At 42.0% G+C, this 26,779-nt stretch overlaps 1 protein-coding gene across 1 annotated transcript in view; it reads left to right on the top strand.

Annotated features, from left to right (window-relative positions):
• camk4 (calcium/calmodulin-dependent protein kinase IV) overlaps positions 1 to 26,779 on the top strand; it is a 112,274-nt gene that overhangs the window by 24,512 nt on the left and 60,983 nt on the right. The window contains exons 2-5 of the mRNA XM_080189705.1: positions 10,414 to 10,492; positions 13,308 to 13,370; positions 16,933 to 17,015; positions 25,015 to 25,087. Coding sequence (XP_080045831.1) covers positions 10,414 to 10,492; positions 13,308 to 13,370; positions 16,933 to 17,015; positions 25,015 to 25,087 — 298 coding nt within the window. The remainder of the gene's footprint in view (positions 1 to 10,413; positions 10,493 to 13,307; positions 13,371 to 16,932; positions 17,016 to 25,014; positions 25,088 to 26,779) is intronic.

The following is a 26,779-nucleotide window of genomic DNA, read 5'->3' as shown; positions in this document are numbered from 1 at the left end:
TCTATTTTTATTTTTATTTTTTCTGTTCGTGAGTAGTTTTAAATTTAAAGCGGAAGTGAGCCGTGGGGTGAGCTAGGAAGGGCGCGTGAAATGTAAAAGGAAGGCTGCAGTATACAGAGGGTAGCGTCGGGAGTGGGCAGTGGAGTGAGAGGGAGCAGAGTGTGAGCTGTATGGGCTTTGGCTCACCGGGCTTTGGCAAAACCAAGCTGAGGCAAGGTAGGTTGTTTTTTTTCCCCCCCTTTTTGTTTGATCTTCAAAAACTATAAAGGAAATGGCAGGTATGAGTGAGAGGCCAGTTTGCTGCATTCAGTGTCGGATGTGGGAGTTCCTGGAGATGAGTTTCCTCCTTGAGGTCCATGTCTGTGCCAGGTGCATAGAACTGCAACTCCTGAAGCACCGTGAAAGGGAGCTGGAGCTGCGACTCAATGACCTTAGTTTAGTCAGGGAAAACGAGAAATTATTAAATAGAAGTTATAGACAGGTAGTCACACCGGCGTCTCAGAAGGAAGACACGTGGGTCACAGTTAGGAAGGGTAAAAGTCAGAAGGGTGATGTACCAGGAAGTACTCCAGTGGCAGACTCCCGTAACAGTAAGGGCTGGGCGACAGATGGGAGAGGGGAAGGGAGTGAGCAGTCAGTCGAGGGATCCCCTGTGGTTGTCCTCTTCCAAAATAGGTATATTGTTTTGGATTCTGTGGAGGGAGATGACCCTCCAGGGGTAAGCCATGAGGACCAGATCGCCTGCATGGAGACAGGCTCTCTGGCCCGGAAGGGAAAGAAGGGGAATAGGAGAGCAATAGTGGTGGGGGACACGATGGTGAAAGGCACGGACAGGTGGTTCTGTGGGCGCGAACGAGACTCCAAAATGGTAGTCTGCCTCCCTGGTGCCGGGGTTCTGGATGCCTCCGAGAGGGTAGGAAGCATATTAAAAAGGGAAGGTAATCAAACTGATGTAATTGTACACATCGGTAAAAACGACACAAGTAGAAAGAGCAGGGGGATCATACGGAGCAGTTCAGGGAGATGGGTGTTAGGCTAAAAAGTAAGGCCTCTAGGGTAGCAATCACTGGACTACTCCTAGTGCCTTGCGCTAGTGAGGCTAGGAACAGGGAGATTCAACAATTGAATGTGTGCCTAAAGGACTGGTGCAAGAGGGAGGGTTTCAAATTCATAGATCATTGGGAGGCCTTCAAGAGAGTATGGCACCTGTATAGAAAGGATGGGTTACACCTTAACTGGAAGGGCACGAATATTCTAGCTGGGAGTTTTGAGTGTTTTGGCGCGGTTTAAACTAATGTGGCAGGGGGGTGGGGATCAGAACAGGTCAGTAAGCACTGAGGCTGGTGTCGAGCTGGGGGCCAGGGCAAGGCTAGCTAAGAAGAAGAGCATTCTGGAGGAGGATGACCTGAGTGGGCCTGGAGGTCTGGAGTGCATCTGCTTCAATGTGAGGACCGTAACGGGTAAGACAGACGAACTTAGGGCCTTAATGCTTACGCAGAATTTGGATGGGGTTGCGGTGAAGGAGACTTGGTTAAAAGAAGGGCAGGACTGGCAGCTGAATATTCCAGGGTATAAGTGTTTTAGGTGAGACTGAGGAGGGGCTAAAAGAGGTGGGGGAGTAACATTATTAGTTAGGAAACATATTACAGCGGTGCAGAGGGTGGACAATTTAGAGGAGTCACGTAATGAGTCACTGTGGGTGGAGCTCAAACAGGAAGGGTGCAATCACTATGCTGGGGGTGTACTACAGGCCACCCAACAGCCCACGGGAAGTGGAGGAACGGATATGTCAGGAGATTCTGGATAGGTGCAGAAAAAATAGGGTTGTTATAGTGGGAGACTTTAATTTCCCTGGTATAGACTGGAAAGTTCTTCGGGCTGGCGGTATGGACGGGGAGGAATTTGTAAAATGGGTACTGGAAGATTCTTTGGAACAGTATGTAGACAGCCCAACTAGAGTGGGGACTATACTGGACCTAGTTCTGGGAAATGAGCCCGGTCAGGTCATTAAAGTTTCAGTAGGGGAACATGTGGCAAATAGTGACCACAATTCTGTTAATTTTAGGATAGTAATGGACAAGGATGAGTGTTGTCCTACGGGTAGGGTGCTGAATTGAGGGAACACTAACTATAGCCGGACTAGGCAGGAATTGGTGGCCATTGATCGGGAGAGGCTGTTTGCGGGTAAGTCCACACCTGGCATGTGGAAGCCTTTTTAAGGAACTGTTGATAAGGCTGCAGAACAGGCATGTGCCTGTAAAAAGGAGGGATAGGAAAGGTAGGATTCGAGAGCCATGGATAACCAGGGAAATTGAGGATCTGATCAAAAAAAAAGAGAGGTGTACGTTAGGTCCAGGCAACTGAAAACAGATGAAGCTCTGGAGGAATACAGAGAGACTAGGAAAGAACTCCTAACTCCCCGTTTGAGTTCTTTCCTAGTCTCTCTGTATTCCTCCAGAGCTTAAACTCCCCATTTAAGGGCAAAAAGAGGTCACGAAATGTTCTTGGCAGACAGGATTAAGGAGAATCCTAAGGCATTTTACTCGTATGTTAGGAACAAAAGAATTGTCAGGGAAAAAATCGGACCTCTCAGGGACAAAGGAGGGGAATTATGCTTAGAACCCAAGGGAATAGGGGAGATCCTAAATGAATACTTTGCATCAATATTTACAAAGGAGAGGGACGTGTTGACTGGGAGTCTCTCAGAGGGAGGTGTTGACCCGTTAGAGAGAATCTCCATTACAAGGGAGGAAGTGTTAGGTTTTTTAGGAAACATTAAAACTGACAAATCCCCAGAGCCTGATTCCTAGACTGCTCAGGGAGACGAAAGATGAAATTGCTGGGCCTCTGACAGAAATCTTTGTCTCTTCACTGGACACAGGTGAGGTCCCTGAGGATTGGAGGATAGCGAATGTGGTACCGTTATTTAAGAAGGGTAGTAGGGATAACCCGCGTAATTATAGGCCGGTGAGCTTGACGTCTGTGGTAGGGAAGTTGTTGGAGAGGATTCTTAGAAATAGGGTGTATGCGCATTTAGAATGGAACAGACTCGTTAGTGATAGATAGCATGGCTTTGTAAGAGGGAGGTCGTGCCTTACAAATTTGGTAGAGTTTTTTGAGGAGGTGACAAAAACAGTCGAAGGAAGGACCGTGGATGTCGTCTATATGGATTTCAGTAAGACGTTTGACGAAGTCCCTCATGGCAGGTTGGTTAAGAAGGTTAAGGCTCATGGGGTACAAGGAGAGGTGGCTAGATGGGTAGAGAACTGGCTTGGCCACAGGAGACAGAGGGTAGCAGCTGAAGGATCTTTTTCCGGCTGGAGATCTGTGACCAGTGGTGTTCCGCAGGGCTCTGTACTGGGACCTCTGCTATTATTTATATATATAAAAATGATCTGGAAGAAGGTGTAACTGGTGTTATCAGCAAGTTTGTGGATGACATGAAGATGGCTGGACTTGTGGATAGCTATGAACATTGTCGGACAATACAGCAGGATATAGATAGGCTGGAAAATTGGGCGGAGAAATGGCAGATGAAATTTAATCCAGATAAATGTGAGGTGATGCGTTTTGGAAGAACTAATGTAGGGGGGAGCTATACAATAAATGGCAGAGCCATCAAGAGTATAGAAACACAGAGGGACCTAGGTGCGCAAATCCACAAATCCCTGAAGGTGGCAGCTGAGGTGGAGAAGGTGGTGAAGAAGGCATATGGTATGCTTGTCTTTGTAGGACAGGGTATTGAGTATAAAAGCTGGAGTCTGATGTTGCAGCAGTATAGAATGCTGGTTAGGCCACATTTGGAGTACTGCATCCAATTCTGGTCGCCGCACTACTGGAAGGATGTGGAGGCTTTAGAGAGAGTGCAGAGAAGGTTTACCAGGATGTTGCCTGGTATGGGGGGTCTTAGCTATGAGGAGCGATTGGGTAGACTGGGGTTGTTCTCCCCGGAAAGACGGAGAATGAGGGGAGACCTAATAGAGGTGTATAAAATTATGAAGGGTATAGATAAGGTGAATAGTGGGAAGCTTTTTCCCAGGTCGGAAGTGACGATCACGAGAGGTCACAGGCTCAGGGTGAGAGGGGCGAGGTATAACTCCAATATCAGAGGGACGTTTTTTTATGCAGAGGGTGGTGGGGGCCTGGAATGCGCTGCCAAGTAGGGTGGTGGAGGCAGACACGCTAGCTTCGTTTAAGAATTACCTGGGATAGACACATGTGCAGCCTGGGAATGGAGGGATACAAACAAATGGTCTAGTTGGACCAATGCATGGCACAGGCTCGGAGGGCTGAAGGGCCTGTTTCTGTGCTGTACTGTTCTTTGTTCTTTTGTCCTGATGACATTTCAGTGTTGTTGTTTATTACTATTTTGAGGGGAGCTTTCAACTTCGTTGTGGACAGAAAGCCAGAAGTATCAGCTCGGCTGTACGTTGTTCATTAAATCAGATTCTTCTTCGAACTCTGCCAATGTTTTACACCAAAGTTGACAGTTACCCCTTTACTTTTATCTGTTTAATTTATGAACTAGGTTGCTTATGGATTTGTTTTGTTTGGCCTGAGGTTGCCAATTTTGCAAATTTTCTGATACACTACTGTCATCACTGTGCATATTTGTTACACTCAATCTTTTGGTCAATGGCAAAATTGTATTTGAACCAATATCATGATCAATTATGCAAACAATATTTAATAATTGTCAACATGTTGGCCTGATCTTATTTGCATGCTAGGAATAACACAGAATTTTGAAAACACCTAACTCCGTAGGATTAGGAACAGAATTCCTGCATTCTATTTGAGCTGTTTGTTTCATTCCTCCATTCAGCCAAAGCATGATGATGCTCTACATTAGTGCTTCTTTCAGTCTTAACATCAATTTTAATAGTGGTTCAATACTGCCATTCAGATTATTTATTAATTTATAAACTGGATTGGTTTTCCACCTTAACTAATTAACCATGTGTTGGCAAACATTGGGAGGCCTTAAAGACCTATAACATTTTAATTTCCGAGGATTGTAATTGATTTTAGATAGAAACAGACAACTGGTTGTGGCAAATCAGAAGCCCTTTTACAATTTGACAAATTATCTTGTCTATTGACTTAATTAGATTATTTCCTGATTTCTTCCTTGTTTGTATATAGGGAAACGTAGATCCAATATCAGTGCTGTAGGTGAATTCTACATTAATGACCACATTTAAATGACTGCATTAAATGGAGATTCCTGCTTCAGGAAATACAAGACATGGGCAATTCTGCCAGCCCGCTGCGCTGTTCAAGCCGTGAGACATCAGTAGCAGCTGTTTTGCCATCAGGTTTACGCCCATAGTGGGTTTGAACCTGCTGTGCATTTAACAGCATGCATTTCCGTACTGCACGCACACACATATATTGAAATTGGCGCAATTCACACAGTCGGCTCTGACCGGGGGAGGAGGGGTGCATTGATGATTGGAGTTGGAGAGGAGAAGGTGGTCAATGATCTTGGGGCTGGGGTGAATGCTTGCTTTGTTCAGGAGTGCAGAGGGGAAGGCCCTGAGGCCTCAGTAGTGAGGTGAAGGGATGTTTGTTGGAGTTTTGATTGGGGTACTCTTTAAAGATGGTGCCCCGATCTCTGAGCAGCTAAGTTTTGCCTGCACGTTTACACCCAGCCCATGTCAATGATGGCATAATTCACACCCATTTGATTTTTTTTTGGCAGAGTGAGGTAGAATCTGGAGAGAAAACCGACTGGTTTACTGGAGAGAAACACACTGGGTTTCTCATCAGAAAGAACTCTGCCATTTTTTGATAAGATTTTGCCCTTTAACTCTGTTGCTCTACAGATAGTGCCAGAGCTGTAGGATTTTCCCAGCACTTTCCTTTTAAGACAGACGTGATTGATGAGTGGAACAAAAAAAGTTAGTATACAGGAAGCAAGATTTTGGAGGAACCAGGATTTATAGAGGTTGAATATGGGAGCTAAATACTGAAGATACTGGAAATTTGAAATAAAGACAGAAAATGCTGGAAATATTCAGCTTCTGTTGAAAGAAAGAGTAGGCTGACAGTATAGAGGCAGAGGACAAGTATGTCCGAGGAATGTTAGACTCTAGACTTTCTTCTTCTTAGCATTCATGTTCTGGCAATTGTTCTAATTTCTCTAAAATGTTTTCTGACTTTAGCTATTAAGTTTAATCTAATGTTACCTGTGGCTGTGTTTATTTCAATATTATCATTGATGCGAACATTTCAAATCCTGTTGGAAACATGTTAATTTGCTAACTTATTGAATACTGTTCAGTTCAAAATTGTTTTGTCCATCTGTCTTGCCTAATTTGTAATGTATTACCAACAGAAATAACAAACTTTTCCAGTGGTAAACAGCAAGTAAAATTGATAGTTTCTTGCTGATAGTTCGATCATTAATGTAGATGCATGTTAAGTTACCAATTAACACTTTTCTATTGGAATCCAGTGGGTGATCTTAAACAACCCAGTACTGTAAAATGTTTTTGCCATGAAATGCAGCTCAACATCAGTTCTCCAGGGTAACTAATTAATTTTGCTTTCAACGGAGACTGTGGTGAAACCTCAAAGGAGGAAGTCATTAACAGCTGTCTGCATCATAAGTGGGGCAACAGTGTAACATTTCCTGTTTCAACTCTAGCTTTACACTTTACTTTTAAAGTGATATTTATTTTGAAAGCTGTAGTGTTTGTTGGCTGGGAAAGAATCAAATGTGTAAAAAAAACTGTAAAAATCGAGCCAGCGGTTTATGAAGAATGCTATATGATGTGTCCCTTCACATAGGTTTATGCTTATTTATTTATAAAAATGGTTTAAAGAAGAAAAACTGCATTTAAAGTTGCAAATATCATTTGCCAGCTCTGAAAAATTATTTCTAGATACACATCATGTATTGACAAGCCAGCTACATCTTTCTGGAATTGGTTGAAAATTCAACATTTCCTTATTAAAATCCTGTCTCTATGGATGGGAACAGTATTCGAAAAGCTGCTTTTGAAAGATGACTTCTTATTTTATTTTTGTTAATGGAATGTAGCCATTGCTGGCATGGCCGGTATTTATTTCCCATCCATAATTGCTCTTCAAAAGATGATGATGAGCTGCTACCAAAATATTATTCAGAATTGTGCTGTTTTACTTAAGTTCCACAGTCTTCTGTAATCTAATTGCTGATTGCCTCCAATAAAGTGGTTGTTAATCTCATTGCTGAGTTCATTGAATAAATCATTGGTATCTTGAAAATATCCATTACCATGACCAGTCGCGTGGTGCCATCCAGTTCGAGCCAGCCTGGGTGTTCTGTATAGTAGCTATTTGCTGAATGCTGCACAATATGAAAGAAGACGGGAGCTGGACAACTAGGAGAACCTAGAACGTCAATCTTACACTGGAGAGGACAGAGGGGAGAAAAAGAGGGAGAGGAGGACAAAAGTGGAGCTTCAGAAGTTTTTGACACATATACATTGGATGAAGACAGCCAAGACCATCCCAGGCCTCATAAGAACTAGGAGCAGGAATAGGTAATTCAATCCCTCAAGCCTGCTCTGGCATTCAATATGATCATGGCTGATCTCAACTCCACTTTCCTGCCCGTTTTCCATAACCCTTCAACAAATCACTAGTTAAAAATCTGTATCTCCTCAAATTTACTCAATGTCCTGGCATCCACCGTACTCTGGTGTAGTGAATTCCATAGATTCATGACCCTTTGAGAGAAGTAGCTTCTTGTTATTTCTGCTATAAATCTGCTACCCCTTATCCTAAAACTACATGACTTCTTGTTCTCTATCAATATTGTTTCCTTTAGGGATCTGTGCATTTGCATGTCAGGATCTCTCATTTTCATCTACCCCTCTCAATATATTCCTGTGTATTGTTTGACCTCCCTAAGTGCATTACCTAACACTTATCAGAGTTGAACTCCATCTACCACTTTCCTGCCCATTCCACCAACCTATCTATATCATTTTGGAACTTACAACTATCCTATACATTATCCATTACACAGCCAATTTTTGTGTCGTATGCAAATTTCCCAATCATGTCCCCCACATTCAGGTTTGAATCGTTAAAGGCAGGGGTCCCAACACTGAACCCTGTGGAACAATACTTGAGACAGCTTTTCATTTGCAATGGCAGCCATCGACCATTACCCTTTGTTTCTTGTTACTAAATCAACTTTGGATCCAATTTGCTACATTACCCTGTATCCAGTGGGGTTTTTTTGACCAGTCTGCCATGTGGGACCTTGTCATGTGCCTTACTAAAATCCATGTAAACAAGATCCACTGCACTACCCCTCATTGGTCCTCCTTGTCACTTCCTCAAAGAACTGAATCAAGTTTGTAAGGCATAACCTTTCCTTAACAAAACCATGATGATTATCCCTGACTAGTCCATGACTTTCTAAGTGACAGTTTATCTGATCTCTCAGGATTGATCCTAACAATTTGCCCACTCCTGCAATAAGATTAACTGGCCTATAATTGTTTGGTAATGCCTTCATGTTCTTTTTAAACAACAGAGCCACATTTGCAATCCTCCAGTCTCTGACACCTCATCTGTGTCTAGTGAAGATTGGAAAATAATCGCCAGAACACCTGCTATTTCCTCTCTGACCCCCTGAACATCCTAGGAGATAATCTATCCGGTTCTTGCGACTTTCCCACTTTCAAAGATTCCAACTCCTGTAATATTTCTTCTATCTTATGATTATTTTACCCAACATTTCATCGCCTGAAGGACGTCACTCTGCATCAAATGCGGCTGACCAGGAGACTCTCCTGCTCTTACCATCTGCCATGGGCATTTTGGAAGGATTTACAGGTTGACAGGCTTTCTGTGGCCATCAAGTCCTGGGACTCAAGCCCAGAGCTTCTGGCTTAGAGCCAGGAATACCACTCACTGCACCACAAGACTTCCATCAGTCTTTTGAGATGAATGAAATAATATGGACAATGGCTATTCTTGTCTGCATGCAGCCTGTGAACCCACAGGAAATCCTTTGGCAATCCAACCACCAGGGGTCAAGGGGCCAGATTTCTGGCATCATTTTAATATGCTTGGAAAAGCAGCCAGCATAATTAAGTATGCCATGCACCCCAGACATTCTCTCTTCCACGTTTCCCCCGTTGGGAAAAGGATACAAAAGTTTTGAGGTCACGTACCAATCGACTCGAGCAACTGGATGGACTTTTGGATGGACCTACTTCGCAGTAAATTGATGTTTCTGTACACCCTAGCTATGACTGGAATACTACATTCTGTAATCTCTCCTTTCCTTCTCTGAACGATATGCTTTATCTGTATAGCATGCAAGAAACAATACTTTTCAGTGTTTGCTAATACATGTGCGAATAATAAATTAAATCAAACACCAGAACCAGTCACTCCTACACTAGCAGCACCAGCAGCGATGAACTTAGCAGCAATGTCCGTCCCTGGATTCGACGCTGGTTTTGAGGTCCCAACATACAATGTATACCTTGTGAATGGTGTGCTTTGTCTGTATAACACACAAGGAAACAATACTTTTCATTATATACTAATACATATGACAATAAATCAAATCAAATCAAAATCTGAACTGTGTAATATCTGCCCATTTTATCCTGGCAGACATGATTTCCATTGAGATACATGCATGACTGATGTGTTCAGTCACTGTAAAGGCATGCCATCAGTGTGTTGGGATCCTGTACACGGTACAGGGAGGAAGCACTGGACTGAAAACCCCACCTTCATCTTGTGCAGCAATCAAATTTTTACTTCAGACTGACATAAGCACTGCACATCAGAACAAGCAGCCATAGAAAGGGTGAAATTAGTGGGAGTTTATTTACAGTAATGAACTTTGCATACAAGTTATTCACATCTGTGCACATGCTGTTCTTGATCTTTCTTACTCTGCCATTGTGTCTTCATGCATCTCCAACATCCATAGTGGAAGTGGAGGCTGCCTTCTGAATGCTAGTGCGTATTTACTGTGATGATAGTGGTGGGTTTCCTCTGAAGGGACGTGACCTGGGGTGTTGGCCTGCTTTCAGGGTCTTAGTGTGTGGCAGCAGCTTGTGGGACTGATTGGATCAGAGGAAGAGGGGATTCAGTTGGACTGGACAATCCTGAAGTCACTTGGGCAGATGGTGAAGTAGGGACAGCTATCGTGAGCTTGAGCCATGGCAAAGAAAGGCATGAGTGCAACGCAATCGTTGTCAGATTGACAGTAGATCCAGGCAATTGTTTGTAGAATTAGACAAAATACAAAAGAGCTAATACTACAGTTCAATATTTTGGTAACGTATCACCTAGATAAATGTGAATAATAAAATGTGAATGATAATGTTTTATGCATAATTTGTATAAAATTTGCTGATGACTGAAAGATTTTATATCTTTTTTTAGTGGTGCTACTTCAGTCGTGTATCAATGCAAACAGAAAGGAACTGAAAAGCTTTATGCCGTGAAAGTGCTGAATAAAACTGTGAGTCTTTACTGTGCTTAGACAGGAAATGCCATTCTATCTTGGGTTAACAGTGCAGATGGTTTTATTTGCAGGAGCACTAAAGCAGCTGTAAAGTAAAATAAGAAAAGCAAGACAACGAAAGAAAATGTCATTGTTGGGAGTTATTTTAAGTGGCAAATTTATTAATCTATGGTATCTAATTCTGTTTAAAATCCCAGATTGCTTTTTTTGAATTACAAATCCATGCATTGGCTGTAAGTACACATTCTGATTTTTGATTACAGTGGCAGTCTCTTAACTACTGTAATAAAAGAGAACCCCAGGTAGATAATGAAAACTGACGATTAATTGAGACTTCCACTGAACTAAACCATGATGGTATAAAATGGCACAAGGATAAATTCTACAGTCTAACAGTTCTATTTGACATCATGAATTATGGCATATGATTTATGATATATAGTTACTATTCTTTCATGTTTGCATCTCAGTTATTGAGAATTTGCTCGCTGAAAGCCTTAAAATTGGATATATCAAGGCTGATTTTCCTCCTTCACTTTTGCCTATTCAGGTGAAGCATATGCTGAGGTGGTTGGGCATTTGTGATCTATTTCTGAATGCTCCTCAGTTGACACTCCGTCTCCCATCTCCAGCCTGAGAGACAGACACACACACACACACACACACACACACACACACACACACACACACACACACACACACACACACACACACACACACACACACACACACACACCCCAAAAACCTACTTGGTCCTGCACTCTAGTACTTAGATCTGGGAATTGCTTATAGATTGGTTGGCAGTTTTCTAAGGCAGGACTTCCTCCTGAGCGAGAAACAGAAGTCCAATTACACCAATGTTAAATGGTTGCATTGTAGCCAGTATTGGTGGTGATGTTAGCGCCACTGTCTTTTTGGATGGTGGGCCAGGAAACCCCATTATCCAAAAAATTCTGGTCTCAAAGATTTTGTAAGTTAAGGGGGAAGTGAAAAGTAGAACTGAATTTATAGCACAAGGTGTTTTAGGCTATAGTGTTAAGTTAATAGAACGTACTTAGTTTAATTCTTTTTGATTTACGGCAGTGAAGGGCAACCTGAGCTAGTGAATGGGCCTCATGGGTGGCCCTCATTCATCTCAGTAGACCACAAGATTGAAATCAAGCTTGGTCACTAACCATGTCCCTTGAGTAAGATAGAATACATTTAATACATGCTGAATATTTCATAAGTTATAGGAAGTGTTTAATCTATATATTGATAGAACTGTCATCAACTTAGTAGTAAAAATAAAATAAATATTTATGCTTGATTGGATGTAGACAGAGTGCATGGCTCTCAGTCATCTCCAACTGAGTTGAGTTTCCGCCAACACCAGCATGATGCCACCACTAAATGCATCTCCCCCTCACTCTCCCGTTATCATTTTGCAAGGAACATTCCCTCTGGGATACCCTGGTTCAGTCCTCCATCATACTCAACAGCTCACCCACTACCCATGGCACCTTCCCGTACAATTGCAGAAGGTGCGACACTGCCCCTTTACTTCATCTCCCTGCTCATCATCCAAGGCCTAAACACACTTTTCAGGTGAAGCAGCACTTCACATGCACCTCCTTTAATCTGGTCAATTGCATTCGCTTCTCCCAACACGGTCTACTCTACATTGGAGAGACCAAACATAGAATGGGTGACCACTTTGCCGAACACCTTCGGTCCATCCGCAAGCAGGATCCAGACCTTCAGAGCATGACTCTTACCTCCACCTCACTGCCATTTATTTTATTTCATTTTATTTCGTTTCATCTAATTTTATGTATTTATTTCAATTTCTTCCATCACTTCATTTTTCTACCTTTTTAAAACCTTGCTTTCCATCCTTTTACATCTGCTATGGTCTTCCCTCTCCCCACTCCACTAGGGCCATCTGTCACATATTTCATGTTGGCCTTTGATACACTCTGCACAGTTTCATTTCCTTCTCTATCAACGGGATGTTTCGTCTGTATTACGCTCAAGAAACAATACTTTTCACTGTATGTTCATACATGTGACAATAAATCAAATCAAATCACTGCCTACCTTTTGTTTTGCCATTTACACATTCTGATCTCTTAATGGGTCACCATGAGCATCTTCCTTAGCCACGATCATCACTATTGACATTCCTTTTGTCTTTTTGTCTATGACATCTTTGTGAGTCGCCCTTCACCCCTCATCTTAACAGTATAAATATCAACCTATTTTCTATTCTTTTCAACTGTGATGAAGGGTCATCCAGACACGAAACGTTAGTTTAAATTGCTCTCCACAGATGCTGTCAGACCTGCTGAGATTTTGCAGCATTTTCTGTTTTTGTTTGCTCTCAGTCAATGTTGTGTGCAATCAGCTTGCACCTCGCTTCCCCTGCCTTTGCTTGATGTGTTCTAGTCAGGTGGAAACCAAAGGAATGTGACAACTGTGTGTGGCGAACAGTCAACAAAATATCTCACGGGCTGCACTAAGAACCTCAGTGGGCCACATTTGACCACAGGCTGCAGGTTGCCCAATTTACAGTGAAATTTAGTTTTGTTTGAAAATGTGAGATCTCAAGGTTTTGCTGAGTGTTCAGATTTCTTCTGCAAATGTGAATGGACCCTAATAGGATTATAACAAGTAGATGTAATGGTTTGCACCTGCAAACAATAGTCCTGCTACTAGCCTTGTGCATCTAGGCAATGTTACTTTTGTGATGTCCCCAGCAACTGTATGAGCTAACAAACTTACTCCATTTACAATATAACAAAACCTATTCATATTTCCCATTGTTTCATAGGTTGATAAAAAAATAGTTCGAACTGAAATAGGAGTTTTGCTTCGACTTTCCCATCCCAATATTGTAAGTCGAATGATCATATTCTTTACAATGTCTAAGTTGCTCATGTACCATTATCAAGAATATAAAACATTTATCCCCTTCCCTTTTATTTAAGGAACTCGACGATTTGTAACTTGTAGATTCAGTATAAATATGGTATATTTTGAAATGTTTTGTTTTAAATCTTGATTGCTCACTATCTGGTATAACACAAACATATCTAATTATTTTATGCCATTATGATACAACCCTATTACATACATATTGGGTGAAATGCTCCCAAAAAAGTTTTAAGTGCCGAATTCTCAATATTTTAAATTCTGTTTTTTTTTCAGCAGGATTTTCAAAATGATTCTCCCAAACCTGGTGCACTACAGAATGCGCTAGCGTGAATTTCAAAAATCAGTGGGCGGGGCCTATTCCCATTGGAGAAACCGGCAACATAGCACTGAGTTGGCCACTGCTCATACGCTGATCTGTCATGGCGGAGATCACATGTGCTGTAGCTTGACTGCTGGGCTCCCGATCACTGGCCAGCCCCGCGATTCCACATCGCTGGCCGTAAGACCATCTAATCGCTGGCTTCCTGAACATATCCGGGCCAGCCTCGACCGTCCTCCGCCCCCAGACCACCTTGATTCCTGCAGGCAAGCTGACCCTCCCCCACCCCAATGCTCAGCCCCAATCATTGGCCTCCCTCCCGCTGTTACCAAGCCCAAGTGCAGACTGGCAGCGGAATCTCTTCCCCACCGATCACCTCCTGCAGAGGCCCTGCCCCATTAGGCCCTGCCTCCTCTCTGGCATTGCTGCTTTACCCCTTGGGCATGGCCAGGGGGCCAAGCTGCCAATGCCCAGACGGATACCCCAACCTCCTGACCCACTTTCACTCCAGCGGGGTTGGGCCACCAGTTCCCTGCCAATGGGGAGTTGTTGTAAATTCTGCTGGAGTGAACCACTCCTGGCGGAGGGGAGATAATAGCAGGCCCGGAGACTTCAGTCCCAGGTCTGCTAATGATAACAAAATGAACATTTAAATAATTTATTCAGCTCCGTACTGATTTCTGGTGTGGAGCTGATGACTTTTTCCATAAGATGTAGGAGCAGAATTAGGCCATTTGGCTCATTGAGTCTGCTCTGCCATTCAATCATAGCTGATACGCACCTGATTCCAGTTTCCTGCCTTTCCCCCACAATCTTTCAACGCATTATCAAACAAGAATCTCCTCCTTAAATTTGTTTACTGTTCCAGCATCCCGTGCACTTTGGAGTAGTGAATTCCACAGATTCACAACCCTTTGGGAGAAGTAGTTTCTCCTCAACTGTTTTAAATTTGCCACCCTTTATCCTAAACTATGACCTCTTGTCCTAGAATGTCCCATCAGCGGAAGGAAGCATCCACTCCACGTCTACTTGATCCATCTTGAATACTTTAATTTGATCTCCCCTCATGCTTTCAAATTTCAGAGAGTATAGACCTAAACTGTTCAATCTCTCTTCATATGACAAACCCCTCATCTCTAGAATCAGTCTAGTGATCTTCCTCTGAACTGCCTCCAATGCCACTATATCTCTCCTCGCAATGGGGAACCAAAACTGTGCACAATACTCCAGATGCAGTCTCACCAATGCCTTGTATAGTTGCAACAACACTTCCTTACCTTTATATTCTCTTCGTTTAGCTATAAATGCCAACATTCCATTTGCTTTCTTTATTATCTGCTGTACCTGCATGCAAGTTTTCTGTGACTCATGAATGAGGACACCCAGATCTGTCTGCACTGGAGCACCCTGAAGTCTCTCTTCATTTAGATAATAAGTCACTTTCCCATTTTTGCGACCAAAATGCATGATCATACACTTATCCATGTTAAACTCCATCTGCCACATTTTGGCCCACTCTCCTAACCTATCTATATCCATTTGTAAGGTTCTTATTTCCTCATTGCAACTTGCTGTCCTGCCTAAATTTTGTTGGCTATGGAGCCTTCTATCCAGTCATTAATATAGATTGTAAATAGCTGGGGCCCAAGGACTGAATCCTGTGGCACCCCACTACTTCTTGCCATCCAGAAAAAAAACTTTATGCTGACTCTCTGTCTTCCATTCACCATGATGTGGAGATGCCAGCGTTGGACTGGGGTAAACACAGTAAGAAGTCTGACAACACCAGGTTTAAGTCCAACCGATTTATTTGATAGTAAACTCACAAGCTTTCGAGGTGACGAACCTTTCGAGGTTCATCACCTGATGAAGGGGCAAACCTCGAAAGCTTGTGAGTTTACTATCAAATAAGTCGGTTGGACTTAAGCCTGGTGTTAGACTTCTTACTGTGTTCCATCCATCAGCCAGTCACCAATCCAAACTAATAAATTAACCCTACTCCCGTGTGATTTAACCGTGTAAATTAACCTTTTGTGTGGCATCTTATCAAACACCTTCCGGAAGTCCAGATATACTACATCTGCAGGATCCCCATTATCCACTTTGCTTGTTACATCCTCAAAACTGTAGCAAATTAGTCTAACATGATTTGCCTTTCATAAAACCATGCTGACTTTGGATAGTGTTTTGACTTTCCAAATATCCTGACATTGCTTCCTTGATAATTGATTTTAACACTTTCCCAACAACAGATATTAAACTATAATTTCCCACATATTGCCTCCCTTTTTGAATAAGGGCGTTACATTAGCATTTTTCCAATCCATTGGAATTTTTCCTGTGTAAGGGAATTTTGGAATATTACAACCAGTGGATCTACTGTCTTTGCCGCCATTTTTAATACCCTAGAATGTAGGCCATCAAGTGCAATGGACTTACCTGCCCTCAATCCCAATAGCTTACTGAGTACCTTTTCCCTATCGATGTTGTTTGTTCTAAGTTCTACCCTTTTTATTACCTTTGACTTGCTTGTTCCTGTAGGAATGGTACTAGTGTCCTTCACTTTAGAAACTGAGGCAAAATATTGATTTAGCATTTTTGCCATTTCAGTGTTTCCCACCATTAAAACTCCGGTTTCATATTCCAAGAGACTAACATTCACCCTAGCTTCACTCTCTTTTATCTATAGAAGCTTTTGCTACCCTTCTGTGAGAGCTTCTGGTGTGAACTCCCACTGAAAAAAACAGCATGAAGTACTCCAATTTTCCCGCAAATTCAACACTTCAAATTTTTTTTGGGAGAATTCTGCTCCTTATCTATAACCACAAAAAGGGGAAGGGAAACAATTTCCCAATTCATTGCCTTTATTATTTTGAAAATGCTACTTTGATGTATAAGAGAGTGAACATGTTACATTCCTGCCATTTGAAACATTTATGTGAAGGATCTGAATTCTGCTTACTACATTCCAATGTAGTAGCAAAGGATTTCAAGCACAAACCCAAGCCATATATGGTATTAAATGCAGTACACCATGATCCACTGTGAGTTGATTTTATTCAGGTAATAACTGGGAATGATAAACACTGAACCTCTTGACAGCTTAAATTGTATTTATGAAATCTTTACTAATAAATTTGTAGAAAAACACTATTTAATAATTGTGATTTTTCACACATAACTTTCTTCGTTTATCTTGCAGATTAGACTGAAAGAGATATTTGAGACTCTAACAGAGATTAATTTGGTTCTGGAACTGGTCACAGGAGGAGAGCTATTCGACAGGTATTTGATTTGTTTATTTTATGGGTGGAGGTAGATTAGTAAAGAAGTATAAAGCTGCCGTTTGAGACTCAAGCAGCTTTTAACTATTTCCGGTATTTACGTACGTTTTATGAATTAGGTTTCCTATGTGCATGTCAATTGATAACGATACTGTTTATAATTGTGGCTGTGTGAGGGCAGGATTTTCTGGAAATGTGCCAACTAGGAATTAGGAGCTAGAGTAGGTGATTCAGCCCTTTGAGACTGCGCCGCCATTCTATATGATCATGGCTGACCACCATCTCATCCTAACTCCACTTCCCTGCCTTTTCCTTTATCCTGCTTTTGGTTGAATATTTATCTATCTCTTGAATCCATTGATTGATTCTGCATTCACTGCACCCTGGGGCTGGGATAGCGAGTTCCATAGATTCATGACCCTCACTCAGAGGTAGCTGCTCCTTATTTCTGTCTTGAACCTCCCCTCACTTAAACTCCATCTGTGACCTCTTGTCCTAGACTGTTCTAGAAGGAGGAACATTTGGTTAATATTTACTTTATCAATCCTATTGAATTTTTTATATAGTTCAATCAAATCCCCCCCTCATTCTTCTGTACTCCAGCAAATACAAGCCCAAGCTATTCAACTGCTCCTCATATGAGAGCCCCTTCAGACCTGGAAACAGCAAGTCTAGGATCCAGTAGCAGAGGGAAGAGCCGAGCCTGAGGCCACGGAATTTGGAGATGAGTCTTGTTGGGATAATAGTATTGAAAGCTGAGCTGTAGTCAATAAAGAGAAGCTGGTACAAGTATCCTTGTTGTCCAGGTGTTTCAGGGTTGAGTATATGGCCAGGAAAATGGTGCTGCTGTGGACCTGTTGCATCAGTAGGTGAATTGTTGTGGATCCAGGCAATCTGGGAGGCCGGAGTTGATGTGAGCCATGACTAACCTTTTGAAGCACTTCATGACGATGGATGTTAGAGCCACCGGGCGATAGTCGTTAAGGCAGACTTCTTGGCATTGATGGATTGCATTGCCATCCTTAAGAAAAGAAGTGCTATCATGTAAGCAAAAGGAATTGTGTATATTTGACCTTGGTCTTTACATGGTCCTGGCAGCTTCAAAAATACTTTACATGTCGTGATAGTTAGCATATTGTTGGATCTCTCTTGGTTCTCTTCCTATCACATGTCCTTTATCTTCAAGTTTTATATTTGGGTGTCAGCCTTGAGCTGTTGGAATGCTGCCTCCTTGACTTGTGACCTTAGATGTCGTGCCAGATGATGAGTGCTGTTTGTTTTTGCTCTAGGAGGTCACATATTTCAGTGTCTTTTCCATCAAACAAGTCTGACTGACTTGAACCCAGTTCAGAAGTTTAGTACAGCTGACTTCATATGATCTCACAATTCTGAAGTTGGGTTGGATGTATGAAGATTTTCCAGATTGATTGTGAGCTGCATCTTCAGTTGGTCTGCTTTAGGGCTCAGATACATCTCCTTCCTCTTCTTTGATTTGATTTGATTTATTATTGTCGCATGTATTAACATACAGTGAAAAGTATTGTTTCTTGCGCGCTATACAGACAAAACATAACGTTCATAAAGAAGGAAAGGAGAGAGTACAGAATGTAGTGTTACAGTCATAGCTAGGGTGTAGAGAAAGATCAACTTAATGCAAGGTAAGTCCATTCAAAAGTCTGACAGCAACAGGGAAAAATCTGTTCTTGAGTCGGTCAGTCCATGACCTTAGACTTTTGTATCTTTTTCCTGATGGAAGAAGGTGGAAGAGAGAATGTTTGGGGTGCGTGGGGTCCTTAATTATGCTGGCTGCTTTGCCGAGGAATGGGAAGTGTAGACAGAGTGAATGGATAAGAGGCTGATTTGCATGATGGATTGGGCTTCATTCATGACCTTTTGTAATTCCCTTTGTAGTTACACCTTTGGGATTTTTGATATCTTGCTGCTATGTACATGTTCATCAGCAGCCGAACAAACCAATAATCTGTCTAGCAGGCATCAGTCATCCGCATGAAATAGACATCACTTAGATCTTTGATCTGAAAAATGACACAATTCAGGAGGTGCCAGTGTTTTGATCTAGAATGCCTCCATGTAGTTTTGTATTTGTCTTTTTGGATGAAAAGGGTGCTTTTTATAATAAGGCCATGCTGAGCACACCTTGTCAGCAGGAGGATGCCATTCACATTTGTTTTTCCCATCCCGTTTTTCTCAGTGGTTCTGCTCCAGGTATTGGCGTGACAGCCATCCTGATATTAAAACTCTCTAAAAAGATAATCTTTCAGGATGGCAGTGAGGCTTTCATTAAGATCAGAATAGAGCTTCTTCTATCTTCATCAGAGTCATTGGTCAGGGCATAAATCGCTTTTGGTAGTGGCAAAAAATATTGGTATGGCTGAATTGTAGGTGAAGTGTCATGAGTCTAATTTTTACAAGATTCTTTTCTGAGTGGCAATTCTAACTCTGGACACAAGTGTTGCTTTTGGCTTTTCCTTTCCCAGTTCCTTCAGTATGCCCTCAACCAAAGCACCACCTATCCAGGAAATCAAGTCACTGAAGGTGGTAACATCAATTTGGATCTTGATAGCAGACGTGATACAATTGTTGTTCTTTCAGGACAGTCACCCTTGAGATTATCCATGAGTATTCTAACAATCTAAATTTAAAACTAACTTTCTTTGACCACAAAGATGGTGATCCTGCAGGATGTGGTTCCCCAAACAGGAGAAAGTGAGATTGTCTATCTTTAAGGCACCCTTTTGACCCTCTCTATAATTTGAGTCCTTGTTATACCTCTTATCCTGAAGAGGTCTTCTTAGTCATGGACGCTACTGCCAAAGGACACAGGTGTCCAAGGACCTTCATTGATCTGTTGCTTTCATGCAAATTATTGACTGGGGATTCCTAGGTTCACAGCCCTGTACTATCGCCAATTCTCCATTGCCTCAGGACTTGGCAAGTGATTCTTGGTAGCAGCCTACACGTGATTTTTGTCTAATGTGGAGACCTTGGGGTGCCGTCATTGTCCAGTTAACAGGTTGGTGGTCAGATTTCATGTTGAACAACAGAGTCAGACCACCTTGCAACTGCAGCTCTGCTGTCTTTACAGCTGGTGAGGTGCATAGCCTTTCTTTGCCTGTTCTGCTGTTGAGAACTTTTTGGACCACATTTTGTCCAGCACCTCCCCTGATCTTGCTGCCATGGGCGTCACTACTAGGAGCAAGGAATTTCCCATTGCTCAAAGAACCGTTGGAGCATACAAATACGTCAAGGTGGCAATCTACGAAGGAGATGGAGTAGATCTGCACTTTATCAGCTTAGCTACGGAGGCTGACATTGGCTGGGATTTTCCGGCCATTCATGCCAGCATAATCTTCTGGTCCCGCCGATGGCGCATTCCCACCACAGGTTTCCTGACAGCGAGGGATGCATTCAGTAGGAAACCCTGTTGACGATGGTGGAACCAGAAGATCCAGCCAACGGTGGGCCACCTCTGCCATGGCAAAACACATGGTGTGTTGTGTGATAAATCCTGTCCATTGTGTTTTTAATTATTGTCACCTAAATAGAAATGGGCCCTAGAGGGCCAGTGGGAAGTGACCCTTAGGGTGCCAATAATTGGCCACTTAATTGGGGTGAGGGCCCATCCCCTGTAATACTTCAGACAGCTTAGGGATGTGTGGGAGGGCAGTGAGAAGACCAACCCAGGAATTTTATGCCCTCTTCCCTCCACTTCCTCTTACCCCTGCAAATCCACTAGTAGGAAACTGTAAAATTCTGCACAGTGACTGACTGTAACACGACAGAATTTTCTGACGATACAAAAGTTAGGTGAAAAAGAGTGCTGGGAGGAGGATACAGGGAGGCTGTAAAATGATTTAGACAAGTTAAATAATTGGGCAAGAATGTGGCAGATAGAATATAATTTGGAAAAATGTTGTTACCCATTCTGACAAAAAAGGAAGAAAAGAGAACCCTTTTTTAAATGATGAAAAACTAGGAGATGTTGGGATGCAGAGGTACCTGGGTGTCCCTCGTATATTTACCACAAAACATTAACTTGCAAGTTATTCTTCTATGGGAAGTGGGTATCGCTCACTGATCTAGCATTTGTTACCCAACCCTAACACTTGAGAGTGCATTTAAGATTCAATCACATTGCAGTGGATTTGGAATTATGTGTAGACCAGACCAGGTAAGGATGGCAGATTTCCTTCCCTAAAGGACATTTTTTTAGAAAATCATTTGTGAGATGTGGGTTTCTCCAGCTGGGCCAACATTTATTGCCAATCCCTAATTGCTCTCCATTTCAAAGGACAGTGCTATGGGTCTGGAGTCATAAGCAGCCAGACCAGACCAGGTAAGGACAGCAGATTTCTTTCCCTAAAAGACATTAGTGAACCAGATGGGTTTTTACAACAATTGACAATGGTCTCATGGTCATCATCTGACTTTTAATTCCAGATTTTTTATTGAATTTTAATTTTACCAGCTAGCCTGGTAGGATTTGAACCTGGATTCCCAACTCTTGCCCTGGGTTTCTATATTATTAGTCCAGTGGCAATATCATTATGCCACTGACACCCCTAACATCCGTATGTCAAGCAGTTAGAAAAAAAAGGTATGTTTGCTTTTATCACAAAGGGATTAAAGTATAAATGAAAGGTTTTACAGCAATTATATGGGGATTTGGTGAAATTACACCTAGAGTATTGTATGTAGTTTTAGGGCTGGATTTTACAATCACTTGCCATGGCAGAAGGCACATAAAACATGTCAGGTAGCTGGCATACTGCCTTCCCCAACACCAGACCTGATCTCCCTAACATCAGGATTGGAGAAGACTTCCATTAGCCACCTGTCATCAGACCTGTTGAGGGCCTCAAGTGGATAATTATTGCTCACTTAAGATTCTCAATCCACCTTCAGTGCCATATTAGGCTGATCGGTGACAGGTGGGAAAAACTGGAAAGGCAACTTTTTAAACAACTGAAGTGCGACTTGATAGCACTGTACACAACACTTCTCACCACTTTGATGATCAAGAGTAGACTGACGGGGCGGTGATCGGTCTGTTTAGGTTTGTCTTGCATTTTATGTGTAGCTCATAAAAGACAATTTTCCATCTTTGTTGGCTGGATGTCACTTTGTAGTTGTGCTGGAACAGCGTGGCTAGGGGCATGGCTATTTCTCGACCGGATGTCTTCCGTACTATTCCTAGAATGCTGTCAAGAACCCATTACCTTTGCCATATCTGGTGCTTTAGCTGTTTCTTGATATGACATAGAATGACATTGCGGTAGACAGAGGGGAACCGGTGGATGTGGTGTTTCTTGATTTTCAGAAGGTGTTTGATAAGGTGCTGCACAAAAGGTTGCTTCAGAAGGTTAGGGGGCATGGAGTTGGGGGTAAGGTGTCAGCGTGGATAGAGGATTGGCTGTCTAATAGGAGGCAGAGAGTTGGTATCAATGGGTGCTATTCTGATTGGCGGTTGGTGACTAGTGGAGTGCAGCAGGGATCGGTGCTGGGGCCTCAGCTATTTACCATTTATATAGATGATCTGGAGGAGGGGGTTGAGTGTAGGGTGTCGAAATTTGCTGATGACACAAAGATGAGTGGAAAAGCAAATTGTGCGGAGGGTGTGGAAATTCTGCTGAGGGATCTAGATAGGCTGAGCGAGTGCGCGAGGACCTGGCAGATGGAGTACAATGTTAGCAAGTGTGAGATTATCCACTTTGGCAGGAATATAGTAGGAGGGATTACTATTTAAAGGGCGAAAAGCTGCAGCACGCGACGGTGCAGAGGGACCTGGGAGTCCTTGTGCATGAGTTGCAAAAACCCATTCTGCAGGTGCAGCAGGTGATCAAGAAGGCGAATGGGATGCTGGCCTTTATAGCGAGGGGGATAGAATATAAAAGCAGGGAGGTCTTGCTGCAACTGTACAGGGCAATGGTGAGGCCGCAGCTGGAGTACTGTGTGCAGTTTTGGTCGCCGCACTTGCACAAGGATATTTTGGCCTTGGAGGGAGTGCAGAGGAGGTTCGCTAGGCTGATACCGGAGATGAGGGGGTTGGACAATGAAGAGTGACTAAATAGACTGGGTCTGTACTCGTTGGAGTTTAGAAGGATGAGGGGGGATCTTATAGAGACGTATAAGATAATGAAGGGGATGGATAGGGTAGAGGTAGAGAGGTTCTTCCCGCTCAGAAAGGGCAGCAGGACTAGAGGGCACAGCCTCAAGATAAGAGGGGGACAGTTTAGAATGGAGTTGAGGAGGAACTTTGTCACTCAAAGGGTGGTGAATCTCTGGAATTCTCTGCCCGTTGAAGTGGTGGAGGCTACCTCACTAAATATATTTAAGTCATGGGTAGATAGGTTTTTGGTAGGCAAGCGAATTAAGGGTTATGGGGAGAAAGCGGGAAAGTGGAACTGAACCACTTCAGACCAGCCATGATCTTATTGAATGGCGGGGCAGGCTTGAAGGGCTAGATGGCCTACTCCTGCTCCTACTTCTTATGTTCTTATGAATCAAATTGGCTGAAGACTAGCATCTGTGAAGCTGGGGATCTCCAGAGGAAGCAGAAATAGATCATCCACCCTACGGTTCTGACTGACAATATCATAAATGCTTCAACTTTACATTCTGTATTGATGTGCTATGTTGTCCCTCCCTTCAAGATTGGGATATTTGTGGAACCTCTTCCTCCTGTTGGTTGTTTAATTGTCCACTATCATTCATGACTGGATGTGGCCAGACTTCAGAGCTCAGATCTGATCTGTTGGGTTGTGGATTTGCTTATTCTCTCTGTCTATCGCATTCTGCTTCTGTTGTTTGGCATGCAAGCAAGCCTATGCTGTAGTTTCCTTAGGTTGACACTTCATTTATCGATGTGCCCGGTGCTGCTTGTGGCATGCCCTCCTGGAGTCTTCATTTTACCAGTGTTAATCACCAGGCTTGATGGTTGAGCTGGGCCATGATATAACCAATTGACACTGAATACAGTTCTGCTTCTGTTAAAATTAATTCTGTTATTTACCTAAAATAACTTACGGATGCCCAGTTTTGAGTTGCTAGATCTGTTTGAAACTGTACCATTTGGCATGCTAATAGTGACAATACGATGGAGAACATTCCCAGTGTGAAGGAGGGATTTCTCCACACAAATTCAGTGATAGTCACTCCTACCAATACTGTCATGGACAAATACAACTGTGACAGGTAGAATGGTGAGGATGAGGTTTTCCCTTCTTGTTGGTTCCCTCATGACCTACCGCAGACCCAGTCTAGCACTTATGTTCTTTAGGACTTGGTCAGGCTGCAAAATGCCTTACCCACCCTCTGTAATATGGAAGAAAGTCAGGATGGTTGGGAGAAGGTGGGCCTGCCATCTATTTTGTTTTATGTGGGATTGTAAAGTTCACCCCAGAGAAACAGTTTATACTTGAGTTAAGACAAAATATAGATCCTATGAATATAAAGGATTCATCAGTGAATCCAGTCAGAAATTCAGGAGAAAATTATTTTCCCAGAGAGTGGTTAGAATGTAGATCTCACTTCCATAAGGAATATTTGAGGAAATTACCACACAAGAATTTTAAGCAAATTCTGGTAAACTCGAGGGAGACTAAAATAGAAGGTCATGCTGATAGCTTTAGATGAAGAGAGGAAATTATTGTTGGGCATAAACACTGATGTGGACCACTTGAGATGAATGATTTGTTTCTATGTTGTACATAGGATGTCATTTCAGAAATTAAAAATTCACAAATTAATATTTCAAACTTCAAAATGATATGTTAAAGGAATATTGATGTGGTAATGTGACAAATTAAAGAGCAATTTCATCTTAAACTTACTGTGCATATTACGGTAACGTTATAAATAAATTTACACAAGTGCTGGCTGTTTTAAAAGCAAACCAATTTTTCATCATTACAAGTAGACTGACATAAAAATGCTCCTTACTTTGACTTTAATAACAAACTTTGCTTTACTATTTGTAGGATTGTTGAAAAGGGATATTACAGTGAGAAAGATGCTGCAGGTGCTGTCAAACAAATTCTGGAGGCAGTTGCAGTAAGTTTTATTATCCACATTAATATTTGAGGTTGGATGTTCTGATCTTTTGATTCTTCAAGATTTGGACTGAAAATCTCAATCAAAATCACTTAAAACACTATCCTATGGTGAAAAATATTATTTTCACATTCTGTGCCACGCAAAATACTTCAAAGTACATTTTCTCTTGTTTGTTGTTGCTGGTGGAAAGTTGTCATTAGAGTTTCTTTTACATTTATTCTTGTGTTGACTTTTTGCTACAATCCGAAAATGTGAACATGTTTGAAAACTTATGTTCATTTTTTTAGCTTTTCACATTGACTGTATTTTACAGATATTTGCAAAGGCAAAATACTGCGGATGCTGGAGATCTGAAACAAAATGCTGGAAAAAGTCAGTAGTTCTGACAGCATTTGTAGAGGGAGAAACAGAATTAACCTTCCAAAAAAAAGAGACATATTGGACTTGAAATGTTAACCCTGTTTCTCTCTCCATTGATGTTGCCAGACCAGCCAAGTTTTTCTAGCATTTTCTGTTTTATCGTAAATGAAAGCATTTCTGTGCTTGTGATTAGTTAAAATATTTCAGCAATACAATAAAAACTAACTTTGTATTGAACAGCCTTATCCAATTTAGTCGTTCGGTTCTCTGCCTTTATGATAACTTGCAAACTCATTTTACTACTTGTTTGTTCAAATATAATACATCGATATATATATATAGGTTGCTACTGTTTATTCAAACACATTTTCAATGGCTATAGAGTTAAAAGTTATCAAATGCCTATTAATAAATACTAATGTGGAACACTTGTATTTAGTTTACAAAATAATTTTAAGTTAAGTTGATCAGCATTAATTAGACCTGTGAGCTCAGAAAAAGAAGATTTATGAATAAATCACATTTGATTATAACTTTTCGCTGGAACATTAATTGAAATTGTGAGCACCATTGGTATTTGACAGTTGTGTGAAACGGCAGCTCATTTTATGTCATAGAATATTGGTTCATCGAAAATGAATCTTTGTCTTCCAACTGATCAAGTGACTTTTGAGTCATTCTTACACTTGTGACTAATTTTAATTTTAGATGGCGGTTTCCCTTACTGCCATCCGAAGAGTCATCTCCGCTGGCTCCGACTGCCCGCAGCCATATAATGCTTGAATGAGTGTTAAATGGCTGCAGGCGGCACTTCTGCTCCTCACTCAGGAGGAGAACCCACAATAGTAAGCAACTGGCCAACCTGACTGGCTGACAGCTCTCCAGTCCCTGCAGTGATAAGAGCTGCAAAGGTCCAAAACGGAAGTACACCAACATGCCTTAACCTAAGTCCCAGAACCAAAGGACAAAGTAAGTTTAAGGGATTGTAAGATGGGCTGGCTAATGAAAGGATGGGGGAAGTACCCAAAGTCAGAAAGGGGGCTTGATACCTAAATTGGTTCTTTTCAGGCTTTCCTCACACCAGGTAAATCCTCCAACCAGCCTCACAATTGAGGCTGGGTGGGAAATGACCCTTGAGTGACCATCAATTGCAGAAACTCCATTCCCAATTAATATTAGTACAGCTAAGTTTAAATTAGGATAACTGTATGGGAACATACAGACCATGATGAAAAAAGTTAGAGCTGCAGGCACTGAAAACATATGGGAACATGATGTTGTGATAAAATTGGAGACCTCACCCAAAGAAGGGCAAGACTAAGTACTAAA

The sequence above is a fragment of the Carcharhinus amblyrhynchos genome, chromosome 5 (assembly GCF_965287045.1).
Source record: "Carcharhinus amblyrhynchos chromosome 5, sCarAmb.v2.hapA, whole genome shotgun sequence".
NCBI lineage: Eukaryota > Metazoa > Chordata > Chondrichthyes > Carcharhiniformes > Carcharhinidae > Carcharhinus > Carcharhinus amblyrhynchos.
Note: the sequence above shows the minus strand (reverse complement) of the source record. Positions and strands in the feature narration are given on the sequence as shown.